General features: G+C 35.3%; 3 protein-coding genes across 14 annotated transcripts in view; 1 reads left to right on the top strand and 2 right to left on the bottom strand.

Moving 5' to 3' along the window:
• Positions 1-8,232, top strand: part of LOC117231348 (potassium voltage-gated channel protein eag) — a 157,420-nt gene extending 149,188 nt beyond the window's left edge. For 8 of the 11 annotated variants that reach the window (XM_033489722.1, XM_033489731.1, XM_033489728.1 and 5 more), the window contains one exon: positions 109-8,232. In XM_033489722.1, coding sequence (XP_033345613.1) covers positions 109-1,133 — 1,025 coding nt within the window. In that variant the 3' untranslated portion in view covers positions 1,134-8,232. The remainder of the gene's footprint in view (positions 1-108) is intronic. The other 3 variants (XM_033489724.1, XM_033489733.1, XM_033489730.1) reach the window with 1 other exon arrangement.
• Positions 8,233-8,620: 388 nt separating this feature from the next.
• LOC117231350 (glycine N-methyltransferase) lies at positions 8,621-12,533 on the bottom strand. The gene is made up of 5 exons (XM_033489736.1): positions 12,225-12,533; positions 10,812-11,170; positions 9,407-9,542; positions 9,205-9,325; positions 8,621-8,973 (listed from the first exon to the last, which is right to left on the bottom strand). Exons 2-5 carry the CDS (start codon positions 11,140-11,142, stop codon positions 8,662-8,664), a joined length of 900 nt encoding a protein of 299 aa, XP_033345627.1. The 5' UTR covers positions 11,143-11,170; positions 12,225-12,533; the 3' UTR covers positions 8,621-8,661.
• Positions 12,534-12,998: 465 nt separating this feature from the next.
• On the bottom strand, positions 12,999-15,143 carry LOC117231353 (zinc finger protein 706-like). Of its 2 annotated transcripts, none has more exons than XM_033489738.1 (3): positions 14,835-15,143; positions 14,134-14,278; positions 12,999-14,052 (listed from the first exon to the last, which is right to left on the bottom strand). In XM_033489738.1, the coding sequence occupies exons 2-3, from the start codon at positions 14,275-14,277 to the stop codon at positions 13,963-13,965; spliced, it is 234 nt and encodes a 77-aa protein (XP_033345629.1). In that variant the 5' UTR covers position 14,278; positions 14,835-15,143; the 3' UTR covers positions 12,999-13,962. The 2 variants fall into 2 exon arrangements, with proteins under 2 accessions (XP_033345629.1, XP_033345630.1); XM_033489739.1 differs by lacking the exon at positions 14,835-15,143 and adding an exon at positions 14,684-14,816.
• Positions 15,144-15,263: the final 120 nt, after the last annotated feature.

Genomic DNA, 15,263 nt, shown 5'->3' with positions numbered 1-15,263 from the left:
ATCCAATGATACCAATTGAGGCTAGAATAGCTGTTTATAATGTTGTAGAATATTTAAATAAAATATTTTAGCGAAGTAAATCATCACAAAAAAGCCTGAATTTTACAGGAAGCTCCAGCCTGGACTCCGGAAGCGAGACGGGAACCGGGGTAGATACGTTCAAACGATCCTTAAGCGCCAGGGACACCCGTCCCAGTTCTAGTGCCGGTAGCAACAAGGTGTTCCCAAAATTCGGTAAGCTGACCGGTACCATCGAAGAATCAGGTGATGCTGAAAACGTGAAAGAGACGCAGCAACAGCAGCAGAATGCGGCAGATTCGAAACAGCTCCAGCTTCGCCGACTGGAGAGCTATGACGATGGACTAATTACCACTCAGCCGAGCCACGATCGTGAAATCCTAGCTGCCGTGCTCGAGGTGAAGGTTGATCTGAAACTGGAAGTGCAACGAGTCAATCAAAGATTAGCAAAGATCGAGGACATGCTGCAGACGCTAATGACAAGGCTTCCTGCGGCCACTCCACCGCAGCAGAAGGGCTCGAACAATTTTTCAACGGGTGGTAGCGGCGGTTCCTCGCAGATTCAGCCAACCAGTCAACCACAAAGTGCTTCTAGTTGTCAACAGGGTTCCCAGGCTACGCAAACACCTGGGGGAAGCACAGAGCAGAAAATTTCTATAGCAACTGCATCCACGTCGACGACCGAAGGTTACAGGGAGCAGGGTACAACCACAGAGAGAAGCTCCAAATCCCAAGAACATCATCATCATCACCATCACCATCATCAATCGCAACAGTCTGACAGATTGAAGGACAGTAGTAGTGATTATAAGACTTCCTCGAGGGAAATGAGTAAAGAGTTGTTAGAAAGACTAGCCCAAGCGTCCACTTCCAGAGGGGACGATGGTACATCCCTTGGACCGTTGATTTTGAGGAAGAGAAGAAGCAAATCAAGGAACAAGGGAGCTGCACCGCTGGCACCGTTAGCTAGTCAGCCTATTAGTCCATCGGAGGCGACAGAGACCACGCAGATGCTCGAGTGCACGGATGACAGGGAACAGAACACCACCGCGACGGACAGAAGCGACAGGTCCGACAGAAAACGGCCTCCGCCCAGACCTAGGGAATACTTGTGAAAGTTCTTAAGGCTCCGGACGATCGTCTCGAGGCTGATATTCTGGCGAGAATCGCTGGAACGAACTGCCGTTCTCTGGAATGATTTTGTTAAGGTTAGGGTTAAGTATGGTGCAATTAGATGTGACTTAAGAAAGTTTTATGTGGTTGGTTAGGATCGTCGGAGCTGGTCCTATTCTAATCGATGGAAAAAGGAAAATAGCTATTTGGAGGTTATCATAATCGGAAAGAAATGGAAGTTGTGTCGAGGTTAAGGTTTCTAGTTTCTTTAAAGAAGAGAAGGACGGCTGTTTCAGCGAACTCTTTTCAACGAAATGAGACGAGTGTACCGGTAGAGTAAGCTACCTGTAAAATTTCACCGCGTACGTTTTAAGGACATGCTGCATTTTCGCTACTCGCTTCGCGTCTGGTCTTTAGCGAGCATTCGTCGGTACGCGTGAAGAACGAATCCGACACGGGGAAAAAAATATTGATTTTTGAGGTTATGGTTCGGGGATTGTCGTTCGAATTTAATACGAAAGAAAAAAAAAACCAAGAAATTCTATAAAAGAGGTTAAAAAAACACAAGAGAGCAAAAATAAAAGAGGGATGTGCCGACGAAACGATCCCGCTACTATAATGCAACTTGGCATATTTTTGCATGGCCAAACACGCGATTAAAAAGCAAAAAAGTAAACCAAAGAAAAAATATATAAAAAAGTATATCGAATTATATACTGCTTGCGACGGCTTCTTCGAGACATCGAACGTTTAAACGAGAGGAGGATGGAAACTAACAAAATTCAGAATACTCACGTTCTAATACGTAAGGTAACACACACTGTAATCGTAGGTTTACACGCATCTTTAGGGGATATCAGCTAGACTCGTGGTTGCGCGCGATAGATTTTAAGTAACTAAAACAACCAACAACAACAAAAGAAAAGAAAAGGAAAGAAACGATAAGCAAGAGAATGAGAATAAACTATATGAAACGAAACGAATAAAAAAGAATAAAGTGAAGAGAAAACGAAGAACAATATATACATACATATATGTATATGTACTCTTGAAGCAATTAGAGAATCGTTGTTCACGTTCTTCGTTCATTTTTAATCATTCCTTAATTAATTCTATATAAATTGAATGAAAAAATTGTTAATAAACGGTCCAACTATAAAACGAACAATGCTACACGATTCTTTAATTGCTTGGAACGGTTCAGGCTCGACGACTAATTATTATAAGAGCGTTGAAAATTTTGAGAAAGTAAGAGTTAGTATAGGTAGAGTATCATGATGTTCTCTGCATTTGAGTTTTCGGACAGTCGAGCTCTGTGATTAGAGGCGAAAGGCGTCGAGACGCGTTGCCAAGTCGTTTATCGTTGCATCACTATCGCTGCACCATGGTGCCGTGTTCTTCTTTTTTACCGTTTCCCCTTCTTTGTTTCTCCCCTCTATTTCAGTCGATAGGTTTGAAAAAGCGAGATTCGCGAACGTTGATCGATGGCTTTTCGATAGTTTCGTCTCAATGAACCGTGTGTGTATGCTTTATGTACGTATGTATGCGTGTACATGATTAAAAATCGATTACAAGTGCGTGAATTTGTGTGAAAATTAATCGTGACGATATTGGGAGGACATTCATTGAATATTTTAAACCTCAGAGCTAAATTTGTTTCACCAGGTTTGAGGTTAGGTCGTTTGTTTTTAACTTTAAATTTAATCACTTAGATTTTGCTTATTGTGGTATGTTCACTATATTTTTTTCTGTTTAGTATTATCTCATCTTGTTTCTTTATCTTTCTAAAAAAAACATAGAGATCCTACAATAGATTTAGATGAAAATGATTTGAAAATTAATACCGGAGATGCTCTCATGGTCACCCTTGCATTTTTCTAAGCTTCCCAGCATCAGAAAGTATTCTCACTACCCTCTTCAGGAGACCTTGCCCGTAAAGCGATTCGTGATCCATCAACCTCTTAAACGTCTCAAGACAGATAATAAGAATTGAGATTATGAAGCTATTCAACGAGAAAGAATTCAAGGTACACCAAGAAACCAGTTCTCGTAGGTGCCTAGAAGCTACCGACAAAGGTCATTCTTATCTTTTTAAACGTGTTAAACAACATACTTCTCCTCGTTCCTCCAGTTTTTCTATTCGATTCTTAGAAAAAGAAAGAAATATAAAATAAAATTCAATGAAGACGTTTAATTCGATAATGGTTCCCGAAACCCACCATGACGCGACGATAATGAATAATTATAAATTGTTAAAAGTCAATTCGACCACGCCTCGAATGGCTGCATTTCCAGTGCAGCGGTCGCGCGAGATTTAAATATTAGCAAAACAAAATATAAAAAAGAACGAATAAAATATAGGAAAGGAAAAAAGCATGAAAGAAAAAAAAAGATAAATAAGTAAATAAAACTCTCCATTTTGATCGAACTTGAAGTGCTGCAACTTACGGTCGCGATATTTCAATAATGACAAATGTCAAACGCCATTACGGAAACTGAAAGATTCCGTGTACTTTGTTACATTGCAGAACATGACCTAATCCCGCGTTCACATGGCATTCACAGAAGCCAAACAGCAATATTAGGTGTATATATATCTTGTAACTACGACACGTGTATATATATTCATACATACATATACATATATATAATATACATAGAAAAAAGAAGAAACTGATAAAGTTACGCGTGGTTCGTGTCAACGCGTTTGCAACAAGAAAAGGTTAAAAAAAAAGCAGCAAGAAAATATCATAGCGCGATTATTCTTTCCTTTTCCTCTAATTCTTTCTCGGTTTCCGGCGCAGCTTTCTGTTTCGAGAAAAACTTCGATTCGACAACGAGAATATTCATATATATCACCCACGTATGCATACATCCGTATATATATACACACACACAGAAATAGAGACACACATATGCATATGTATGTTGTATTTCTGTTGCTGCCGCCTCGAGAAAGAACTTTGAATAACACAATTCTGAAGGACAATCAAAGATGGAAAGTACTGATCTCACGAATAGAGAATTGCGATTAATCGAATAAGCCTCTGATAGATATATACATATATATATATATTTCGTTAGCTTAAGCCGACATATATAGATGAAACGATGCGAACGAAGGAGCTTTTGAGGTTACATATACATGTATATCATTTTTCCACGCCGCGATTCCCCTCATGTATCTATATTGCATATGGCGGAACATATGGTTGCATATGGTTTACCTTTCTTTATTTACGGTCACTATAGTAGTATGTGTATAGAAAGTTAAATCGTTAAAATGTTAAATTCTGTGAACTAACGAACCAAGCATTGCTTTTTGGCGTTATTAATTAACGAATATCGATCATTCGCGTAATATTATCCGGATTTGAACGCAATTCAGATTAAAGGGGAACCACGGATCGTCGAGACCCGAACATACCACTGAACGTTGATCCACGACGATTCAAAATGAATAAATGAAAAACAAAACGAAGGGAACACGGGCAAACGCGCTGACAGGGATATCTACGCGTGTAAATACTATAAATATTAAATAGAAGCGAAAAATATGGAAGAAAGAATGCGAGAATGCCTGTTTGTGTGTGTATGGGGCATGAAGACGAAGAGCGTACAAGAGTAATGCAGAAATAGTTCTAATTTCACGATGTTACCGAGAACGAGATGAAGAAAATGAAGAGAAAAATGTTGAATTATCGAGCAGTTACGAGGACTTTGTTAATTAGGTTTTAGCAGCGGTGACGATATAGCTGGCTCTATCGTAGTTTCTATACACTTTAAAACGAACGCGAAAGTTTAACATGCCGTTGAAACGTTTACAGCAGCTGACGCGCGTCGATCGAGAATTATTGTCGGGAACGGTGCGCCTTGCTCCTTTTTAACGCTGCATATCCAGTCTATCGGCCCGACGTTCCAAATCGATTTACCATTTTCATACTAACCTTAAAAATTAACCCTTGCCTTAACATCGGATCATACTCGTGGCAAACATTATAGTCGTAATTCAATAAGGGATATTGTACTCGTAATGAAGTTTGAATACTTTAACAATGTTTAATCTAACTGCAAATTATATATAACATATCCATAACACATCATCTGACATGGTGCTACAAAAATATTCATTTGAGTATCTATTGAAAAGATCATAAGGCAAGGTGTTAATTTACAAAATGCTTTTTTTCAATCTTATAAAAATTTCGACGAAAATATTTGAAATTCCGCAAGAAATATTCACTCACGCAATTTCAATTTCAGTTTCGAATTGGCATTTTAAAATTTGCTAATACTGGCGATATTGGAATGGCGGGGAAGTGGACTCGCTCTGTTCGCTATCCGAGAGCTTCTCTTCTCGCGCACGTATCCTCGTCTCCGTCGGGCGGTTCCATTGGTGACCGGTAAGTCGACCACCAAACGTATCCGTAAACCGTTGCATCGAAAATATCGAAGACTGACGACGCGTTTCATCTCCTCGATAAGCCCAGCGCCATATTGGTTTCATAAAATCCCCGATTTACATTCCATTCGGACTCGCCACTCGTGATGTTCGACAAAATCGAAACATTCTAGCACCAGTTCGCAACGAGCCAATTTTCAACGCGACGAAGCTCGAACGAAGCCGATAACAAAGTCACGAATGATCGAGGTGGACGACATATGATCGACTTATTGGTCCGTCATCTTGGAATCGTTGACAACGCGGTCTTTTTGAGTGTTTCGCCAGTGTGGATCGATCCGCGTCTCTGGTAATTGCAACGACGAACCTCCATCACGTATTTTTCCCGTGGAACAGTGTGTGTATGTGCAGTGCACATTGTGCACGGAACGATTTCTCGAAGAAAATCGAAGATGACGGAGGTGGAGGAGCGCAATTGGCGTCCGCGTCGAAGCTAAATGCCGACAAGGCGGGTCGTTGTCGGATGTGGTGCCGCGAAAACAGGCAACACGACGAAAGAAGATATGGTAAACATGTGATATTACAATTTTTTATATATCAGCTACTTTGCAATAACGGATTATCGACGTACTCGAGTGGAGAGCGTCGCGACACGGGTCGTCGTCGTCGTCGTCATCGTCGTCGTCATCGTCATCATCGTCGTCGTCATCGATTTGTCAACGACGAGTTTACGAACGAACGAAAGTTTGTCTTTATTTCTTTGTGAAACTCCCGCTCGTTCGTTTCGAAAGAAAGGAGACGAGCGGATGCCTCGTTTTTGTTTGAATCTGATATCTAAAATAAAAATCACAAAAACAATATGAAAGAATGACAGATTCTTTTTGTTGAAAAGAAAAAAAGAAAGTTATACGACGACGACTGTGATCGCCGCGACGATCGAAGAAGCCGTGATCGTATCGAATTTTTTGTGAAAATGATTAAGAGAATCTATATAGTAGCTATCCGGCGGAATAACAAAGAAATAAAGAAAAAAATATATATATATTATTATGGTTATTATTATGATCATTATTATGATTACTATTAAAACAAAAGAAAAGGGGGGTAAACAAATTTTTGCTATAACTAACACTTCGTCCATTTTTCTATATGGGCAATTCGTTGCACTGTAATCAAGTCCTCGGCCTTGTAAATTCTGTCCTTGTCATTTCCGAAAACTGCTGTTCGGTAATCGAACGCCACGAAAAATCGATCAATCTCCAGTTACCATCGCTCAGCTTATTCGCCAATCTTTTTTTTATCCTCCGGAAGAAAATTTGTTTCTCAATCAACGATTTTCAATACTTTAGATTAATATAATGCTTTTCTAATCGATAGAAAATGACTGTCTAATAAACAATTAGCAAACATAACCTCTCTTGGTTACCACAAAACAAAGCTTCACGCTCCTATATATGACGATATGTTTCTTTTATAAATCGAAACGCCGTTGTTTTACAAAAAAAAAAAAACACGTCGTATTTGCAATTCTGTAACGAACAACAGCGTATCACAACGTTGTACGTAAACCAAGAGAGTGTTCGTAATCATAAACTTTCCATTTTTCTATCAAAGACAAAATGGAACGAAACGAAATAAAAGAAATCTGTATCGTGAAACGATCAGATGACCGATTGATCTTCATGGCGTTGGAAAATCGACAGGAGCCGAGCTGTTTGCGAACTCTTGTGAGAATCCGATCGTGCGATCTCGACGCGACTCAGAGAAGACGAAACGCGACGAACGAATGGTCCTACGCGAACGCTCCTCGCCGCGTTCATGTTCTTGTTGTTGTTTTCAATTCGAGCGATCGTCGACGATTGATAACAACGACGAAAGCTCTCCTTGAAAGGATCTAAATCGATAAAATCTCTAGCTTCGATCGAAAATAAAAAGCTGCACTTTCTAAGAGCAAAATGCTTACGATCGTGATCATCCTTCGAGCTCAATCGTCTTTATTAAAGATAACCTTGAAATCTTCTCTCAAAGGATCGATCTACTACAGAATTCTGTAAATATTGAATCTTTTAAATCAGTAATGCCCGATTCTGATTGAGATTGCTTAGACTTAGACGATATTGATCCTTAAGAAATTGTATTGATTGCAAGGTTATTGCAATTGTATTGCATGGTTCTTCCCTATAAAAGGTGTAGACAACGTGAAATTAAGGTTAGAAAGCGATGAAGGACTTTTAAGGGATCATTTAAGATGAAATATTAATTTAGGAAAATGGTATTTGAACAGCGCCACTGACGATTGAATCGAAGTATCGATGATGAGGTTAAAACTTGAGGAGCTCTTTTGTTTTATGCAGATACATGGTAAAATGAAACACCAACCGTGAAGACTAACCAAAATTTCGAATCTACCGTGGTCTAATGTTCACTGGTCTTCCTGATCTTATTTTGCGAAGCGTGGAACGTTCGAACGACGGTCGGAAGCGAAGGGTCGATCAAGGAGTTCAGAATCGGCGTCAACGATCGCTCAAAAAACCACCGAGACGAATATACTTAAAGAAAAAACAAAAAAAAAAGACATAAGATAAAAGATGAAAAATCGTATCGTCGAGAGATCAAATTGTAGCATCGAACGAAGCCTGGCTAGAATACTCAAAAGAAAGCTGCTTTCGAACTTATAATAAAAAAAGATTAAAACTTGACCGAGCTCCGCTGTTCTATTTGCGAATCGATCCTTGAATCAATCACAATCTTTCCTTCTACTTCTTTTTATTGCTCATCTTTTTTCAGTGTGAACTTACAACTAATATTATATAATATATGTTTTTCCTTTCTCCCTCTTTCTCTCTCTCTCTCTCTCTCTCTATATATATATATATATCTTATATATATCTTATATATATATATAAAGAAAACGAACACAGCAAAAGTTTCTTAAAATGTACAAAAAAGTATATAAATTATAAAAATCATGATACAGAGCAAGAGTTCCCAAGAGGATAAACTAAATCAGACTGAGCTGCTCAAAATAAATGTAAATAGCATTTCCAGGAATGTACGAAATAAATAGAAAATAAATAAAACATGTTGAAAATTAGAACTCCACGACGAAGTTGTGTTCGTTGAAATGATTATGATTTTATTAAATTTGCATATTCTGGTTTCTCCATTACATGGATATAGAAACCAGGATTCTTCATTTCTTCCAAAGGTTTAAAATCGCCGTAGATAGTGTGCTTGGCCCTGTAATGGAACGCTTCGTCCAACATGTCCTTGAACACATTTAACCTGTGTGGATAATAGGACAGCCTGAATTCGCTGACTTGCTCTTCCTCTTCCTCTTCCTCCCCTTCATCCAAGGTTATCATATAATCCAAGGTGACGATCGCTGGTTTTCCCGAAACGAATAGTACCGATGATTTAATGTTTGTTGTGCGTTGACTCTAAAATACCATAAAAAATGGTTCTAATAAATATTTGATTACAAAAGTTCATGCACCAAAATTTAATCGTTTGAATTCGAGGGCCCAAATTTTCAATTTGAATATTTTTAATTTGAATGCTTTGCATTAGAGTATTTAAGACGCATCTATAGATGGAATTTTGTATATAATTTTTGAAAGAAATCGAAAATTTATTTGTTTATAGACTCGAAGTTTCTGAAGTATACTTACATTGTAATATATGCATTTTGCCGGTACATTTCCAGTATCAATTATATCATCGTAATTTCTGTGATCAATCAGCAGCAAGCCACCGGGTTTCACGCAGTGTTCAAAATTCAATAATGCTTGCCTACAGTCGATAACGAAGTTGAAAAGAAAACTCTTGCAAGCTACTAATACATTAATACGGAGTAAGATATATCAATATTACCTTTGTTCTCTTTGATCTCCAAAAGTGTCAGGCATGTGAGCAAAACTATTCCCCAAGCAAATTACTGCATCAAATCCATCTCCTATTAAATGACGAATATCCTTTGGTAAAGTCAACCAGTTCGCCTCTTCAATCTCTGCAGAACACCAATAAACAAAGAATTAATACATTGCCAAGATATTCAATTTTATTACTCTTCTCTCAAATTAAAAGAAACACTCAAAATCTTAATTTTACATTAATAAAAAGCAAATATTCTCGATATAATTCGTCAATTGGATCCTCAATCTTTTGGATACAACAATTCCTTTATTTATAAACATGGCATATCACTTCTATTATATATTAATTGTATCATATCTATATCTGCAAAAAACGAAGAATGACTTATTTTGCAAGATATAAGATACGACAGCTGACATGTTAATATCAACTTGACTTTTAACTTATAACTTATAGTGTAAAAAGGTTGGGTCAACAATAATTCAGTATAATCTTCAGCAAAAAAATTGAAAATAAAAACAGTTAAACAATAAAAACAGCTATGCGAAAGAATTGACCTTCGATAAGGTATTAATCTTTTGCACTTTGTTGTGATAAGCAATAACGGTTTACAGTACACATAAACGTTCGAACAAGGAGAGGAATATATTGGGTTAATGATTTCATCATATAATTGCTTCTCTGTATTTCTCTTGACGATGGAAAACTATGAAATGTCGCGTTATATAAATTACGAGTCATAGTTCTGATCTGCTTCTGACGCGACGTATGCAGCAAATACACATAGGAAATTTCACCTCAATAATCGCTAATCGCATACGCACTAGGTCGAACTATGAACTTTGCGAAACTAACAATAATTCAATATTGATATTTCAGTTAATTAGCTAATTTCATAATAGTAACGAATTTCATAATCTACTATAAAAGAGTAATATCATTTGCGATATAAACTATTAGCTAATATTAGTATACATATATACATACATATATATACCTTATGGTATTGAGGATTATACTCGAATTTATTAATTTATCCAATTACCGTTAAAAACGATTTGCGTTTCAGATAAAAACATTAATATTAATCTCAAGCTGAAGTAATCTTTAGGAATTAATTTTCATTTATTTTCACTTATTCAAAAAATAAAAAACGTTTCCATTCATAATATGTTACTTAGTGTACGTTCGATTTATTTTGCATTCATTAATATTTTAAGTTACTTTCGAATAACTATATTCGTTGTTCTGAATCAATTTATCTGAATCTAAAGGATTTTTTATACCAACAAAAATAAATAAAATATTAATGAATCCAAGACGAATAATATTCTATATTATTCATTTGAAATAAATGGAACACTCCGTATATATATATATTCCACGGTAAAACAATATTTACCCCAATTGTCAAACGCTTCCTCCTTCCTGCGTTCCCATCGTGCCTTCAAAGCATATTTTAACATCTTATCCGAAGCGTCTACACTGAGCACTTCGAAACCCTCCTCGAGTAGCATCACCGAGTCCACACCAGTCCCGCACGCTACATCCAAAATTTTCTTGCATCCCTTGTCTCTCAGCATACCGACCAAAAAGTCACGATAATTCTGAGTTCTTTGATTTTTGTCGCCTATAAACACTTCCCATACTTTAGCTGCTCTCCCGTCAGCATACTGATCTCGAACACCTTCGGCAGCTGTACCTAACGACCTCGTGCGAAATATGGAATCCATCTCTTCTCAATTTTTTCAATCACAGGCACTGAAAATGTTTTCATATAAAACATAGTAGATTGAACTTGGTTATTGGATTACGTCATTGATTCGCGATTGTGAAACATACGTAGAAGGTGTTGATTGATAGATAGACGTTTTATCTACAGACGGATACATTACTTTTATCTATTATCTATTAATCTATTATTGTTTTTAAAAGATTTTTATGAAGGTACAGTGGAAGACGAAAGAAAGTTTGAAGGATATGCAGTAGAAAAATATTACAATCTAAAGAAACAAGCTATAATTGATGAAAAGAATGAAGTTATGAATAGACACATTATAGATGACTGTTATCAGCATGGTAAAAAATATTTAGTACAGCGAAGTTACTATTAATGTAATGTAGTTATCATACACAAATATGAATCTGGAATTTTCTTCCGTCCCCTCCAGTATACAGTAGCAAATTATTATTATTATTATTATTATTATTATTATTGGATTTAGAATTATCAGAAATAATGTAGAGATATGAAATGATTTTTATACATTTATGGAAAATTTAAAGATGTAAAATATATGATATATATATATGTATCCCATATATTTTTACATCTTTAAATAAATGTATATATATATATCTTTTTCGATATAAAAGACGTCCCAAAAGTAACGTACTTACATCGTACAATAACCTTATCTAAGGTTTAGATAATTCGACTATTATTTATAATTAAATTAGGGCAAATCTATTGCGAAAATGTGACGAATTAATGATTCACCATAACTGTAATACGTGATTTAAATATAAATCATTCAGAATTGCTATAACTTCTCTATTTATTAAACAAAATTTTAATATTTACAATCTTATTTTATAGTTTTATACATATATCTCTTTACATTTTTTCTAAATATTTTACCGAGTTATGTATTAATACGATTCCTATTATTATTTTCAACAATTACATTGCTCGATCTATTATCTATTGCTCGACTATATTACAGAATATTTCGCAAATTACCTTCACTATAATGCAATAAAGAAAGAACATGCAATATATCATTTAAATTTATGAAATTAAAACATATTATACCTTCTGAATAAATAAACTGCAATTTGTTACTGCCTAGACGATGATGGGATTAAGATAAAAATATTGTGATCACCACGAAAGATATTCAAGCGTGAAAAAATAAGTGAAGATGAAAAAGTAACAACAAAACGAGTTGGAAATTAGCATTAATGATATAAACGCTGTGATAGAAGCACACAGAACAACTGAGCGATGATAATGGATGCGTACAATATATATGATCCTGTGTTCACGAGCTTGCATGATGCAATATTTTTCCCGCTTTCACTTGAAACGATTGATAAATCATTATGACATATCATGATACGACAAAATGTTCATAGAAAAGTAAAAAATAGAAGTTTCTATTTACGTTTTCATGTCATTGTTACATGATATCATATCATCATTTTATCAAATTTTCACGCGTTTCGTTTTATTTATTGATACCTCATCAAAGAAACAGCACCTCAAAATATGGTGCAGCAACATTATTTTGAGAACAATTTTGTTATTTATTTATAATTATTTCTTTAACTAAAACGATAAATAATTAACATTATTTAAAGATAAATCTTTTTTACAGGTGAGGATGATCGTAGATTGTTTTGAACAAAGTAACAATTTGTGGTGTAAAATTCTATAATTATTTTGTCAGAACAAATTACATATAATTCGCATACTTATTTCTATATTAAACGCATGCTAGAAGTTTCCGTTAACCTCATCAGTACCGAAAAACGAATATGTAATCTTCAATAGGGATTCTGGTAGAAATTTTTAAAAGCATACTTCAAAGGTATAATATATTATATTTGGAAGTTCTCGAGAATAACAGATTCTTTGCTAAACACTAGATGATTGTGCAGTGCTTTGCCATGTTTTTTGTTTTTTTAGTGCATAATAGCAAATATACAGTGCCAGACAGAAACATTTACGAAACAAAAAACAAATCCTACAATGTAGAGAGGAGAGTCCATTGAATCAATTATTCTCAGTATGAAACAGTAAAGAATTTAAGTACTAAATGCTAAAATTTAGTTTTGTAAAAAAACTAATATTTAGTAAATTCCATCTTATTATTATCTGCGTAAAACATAATTTATGTTTTTAATGAAAATTAGGCTTGAATGTATGAGAACTTAATGATCATTCATAGAAAAAGTTATGTGTCAAACATATTACAGATACAATACTTTTATTGGTAGACTAATTGGCAGAAACACTGTAAAATGGCAGTTTCTTGTTTCTCGCAGATAAAATCTTCCCTTTTACATTTAATTCTTTGATTCTATTCTATTCTGAATGCAAGACATACACGTTAATTTTTTTTTTAAGTTAAAGAAGCTAATGCAACAAATAATCTTTCACTGCTTGTAACATTAAAGTATGCATGAACATTCGTAATCATTCTGCTAAATCGATTAACTTTATTTATTAGCAATATACATGTTTCAATCAAGTGAAAACTTAGCAATCACGTGTTTGATGAACATTACTGAATATCGTTGAAAGAAAACTAGAAAATTTACTTTTGCAAGTGAATACCAATTATGGTACAATTTTGGGCTGTGCACAAAAATTCAATTGTTAACTGTGCAATAGTTCATTTTAAACACTAACAAGGTTTAATTTATTTTTTTGTATGAGACTATTTAATGATTAGTTGAACGTCGAACTATATCACTTTGTCATTTGTAGTAATTTTTTTGTTGCTCTTGCTCCATCCCAACCTGTATCCTTACGCAACATCTCACTCTCATATATTCTTTAAATCTTCTGGTAAGTCATTCTTAGGATGTTTGTTTTCAAAGTGTTGTTTGTATGTCTTTGGATCTGGCATTTGTGCCTACAAACAGAGTATTATTTTTTAATTTTAAATACACTAAAGTCTATAATATAGGTTATTAAAAATAGATAACATACTAACCTTACAAACTATGCACACGTGTACTAAAGCTTTCTGTGCTGCCTTTTTTTGTTCATTAGCACTATGTCCTTGTTGCTTTTTCACTTTTGCAGCCTTCTCGGCTGCCTTAGCTTGTGACTGAATCTTTTGTTGTCCACGAGCCATTCTGAAATAATGTTATAATTGTTATATTATTGTAAATGTGTCCATACTTCCAAATCTACAAAAATTACATAAAAATTTACACCGAAATGATCATTTGTTAAATCTCTCAACACATGAGATGGGACTTAAATTCCACAAAATTAAAGATTTCGCCATCAATTTTGTTAGATATCTTTAAGCAAAACGGGCACATAAGGTGTTCAATGATAATGGAAAATGAGGTTAATATAAACTCCTGGCTGCAATGAACTTTATAAAAAAACGTGGACATCGTGCATTTTAGCTCAACTGCACAGTCTTCGATCCTTTCTCTTTAATAGATCATTATAACATACTTTCTCTTCATCGAGATTACTCTGATATATATCCAACCTATAAAATAGGTGACTGATGTGCCAAAGATTACCTGCGATGTGATCTAATTCGCGTAATCAAGCGTATCCCAAGGGAAAAAACAGCAATACGAAAGGCATAGGTTAAATTTGTGGAGAAATTTACAACAGGTGAAGAAGATGAAATTTTCGATGGAATGGTGTTGCGAAAAGTAGATCGCTCACCTGTCCGAGGATGAACGTGTATTTATAAGCAAGATACTCTTGCTAGGTTCGATGATCCGGGGCTCGATTATCCGTAACAGAAACAAATTAATTTTGTTTCCGTGTTTTGTTGTAGAATCGAGGCTGACCAGAGGAAAAATTTGCAATGAAAACCGAGAAGTCAAGAACTATGCTCGGAACACATCTGTTGGGATGAGCAAGCTTCGAACATCCGCACGTGAAGTACTGCCTTTCAAACAAGAATTGTGTGCAAAACGAAGAAAAAAAAAAATAAAATTGAAATTAAATATTTGAGAGTTGGTACGAGTACGATCGGATACTTGTTAAGTTTTCTTTATTTAGCTTTTTATTCGATTGCTCAGAATACACCTTGAGGTTGAAATTGTTTTTAATCGATATTTAAATATTAAAGCCTACAAGTTCAGTGAC

The sequence above is a fragment of the Bombus vosnesenskii genome, unplaced genomic scaffold, assembly GCF_011952255.1.
Source record: "Bombus vosnesenskii isolate JDL3184/JDL3185 unplaced genomic scaffold, Bvos_JDL3184-5_v1.1 scf7180000013272, whole genome shotgun sequence".
NCBI classification, from domain to species: domain Eukaryota; kingdom Metazoa; phylum Arthropoda; class Insecta; order Hymenoptera; family Apidae; genus Bombus; species Bombus vosnesenskii.
Note: the sequence above shows the minus strand (reverse complement) of the source record. Positions and strands in the feature narration are given on the sequence as shown.

Coding starts and splice junctions, on each gene's coding strand:
- LOC117231350 (XM_033489736.1), bottom strand. CDS start 11,142: ATGGATTCCATATTTCGCACGAGGTCGTTAGGTACAGCTGCCGAAGGT. Junction 9,543..10,811: donor GGAAGCGTTTGACAATTGGG/GTAAATATTGTT, acceptor GGTGTTCTGCAG/AGATTGAAGAGGCGAACTGG. Junction 8,974..9,204: donor CAAAATGCATATATTACAAT/GTAAGTATACTT, acceptor ATGGTATTTTAG/AGTCAACGCACAACAAACAT.
- LOC117231353 (XM_033489738.1), bottom strand. CDS start 14,277: ATGGCTCGTGGACAACAAAAGATTCAGTCACAAGCTAAGGCAGCCGAG. Junction 14,053..14,133: donor ACGTGTGCATAGTTTGTAAG/GTTAGTATGTTA, acceptor CTCTGTTTGTAG/GCACAAATGCCAGATCCAAA.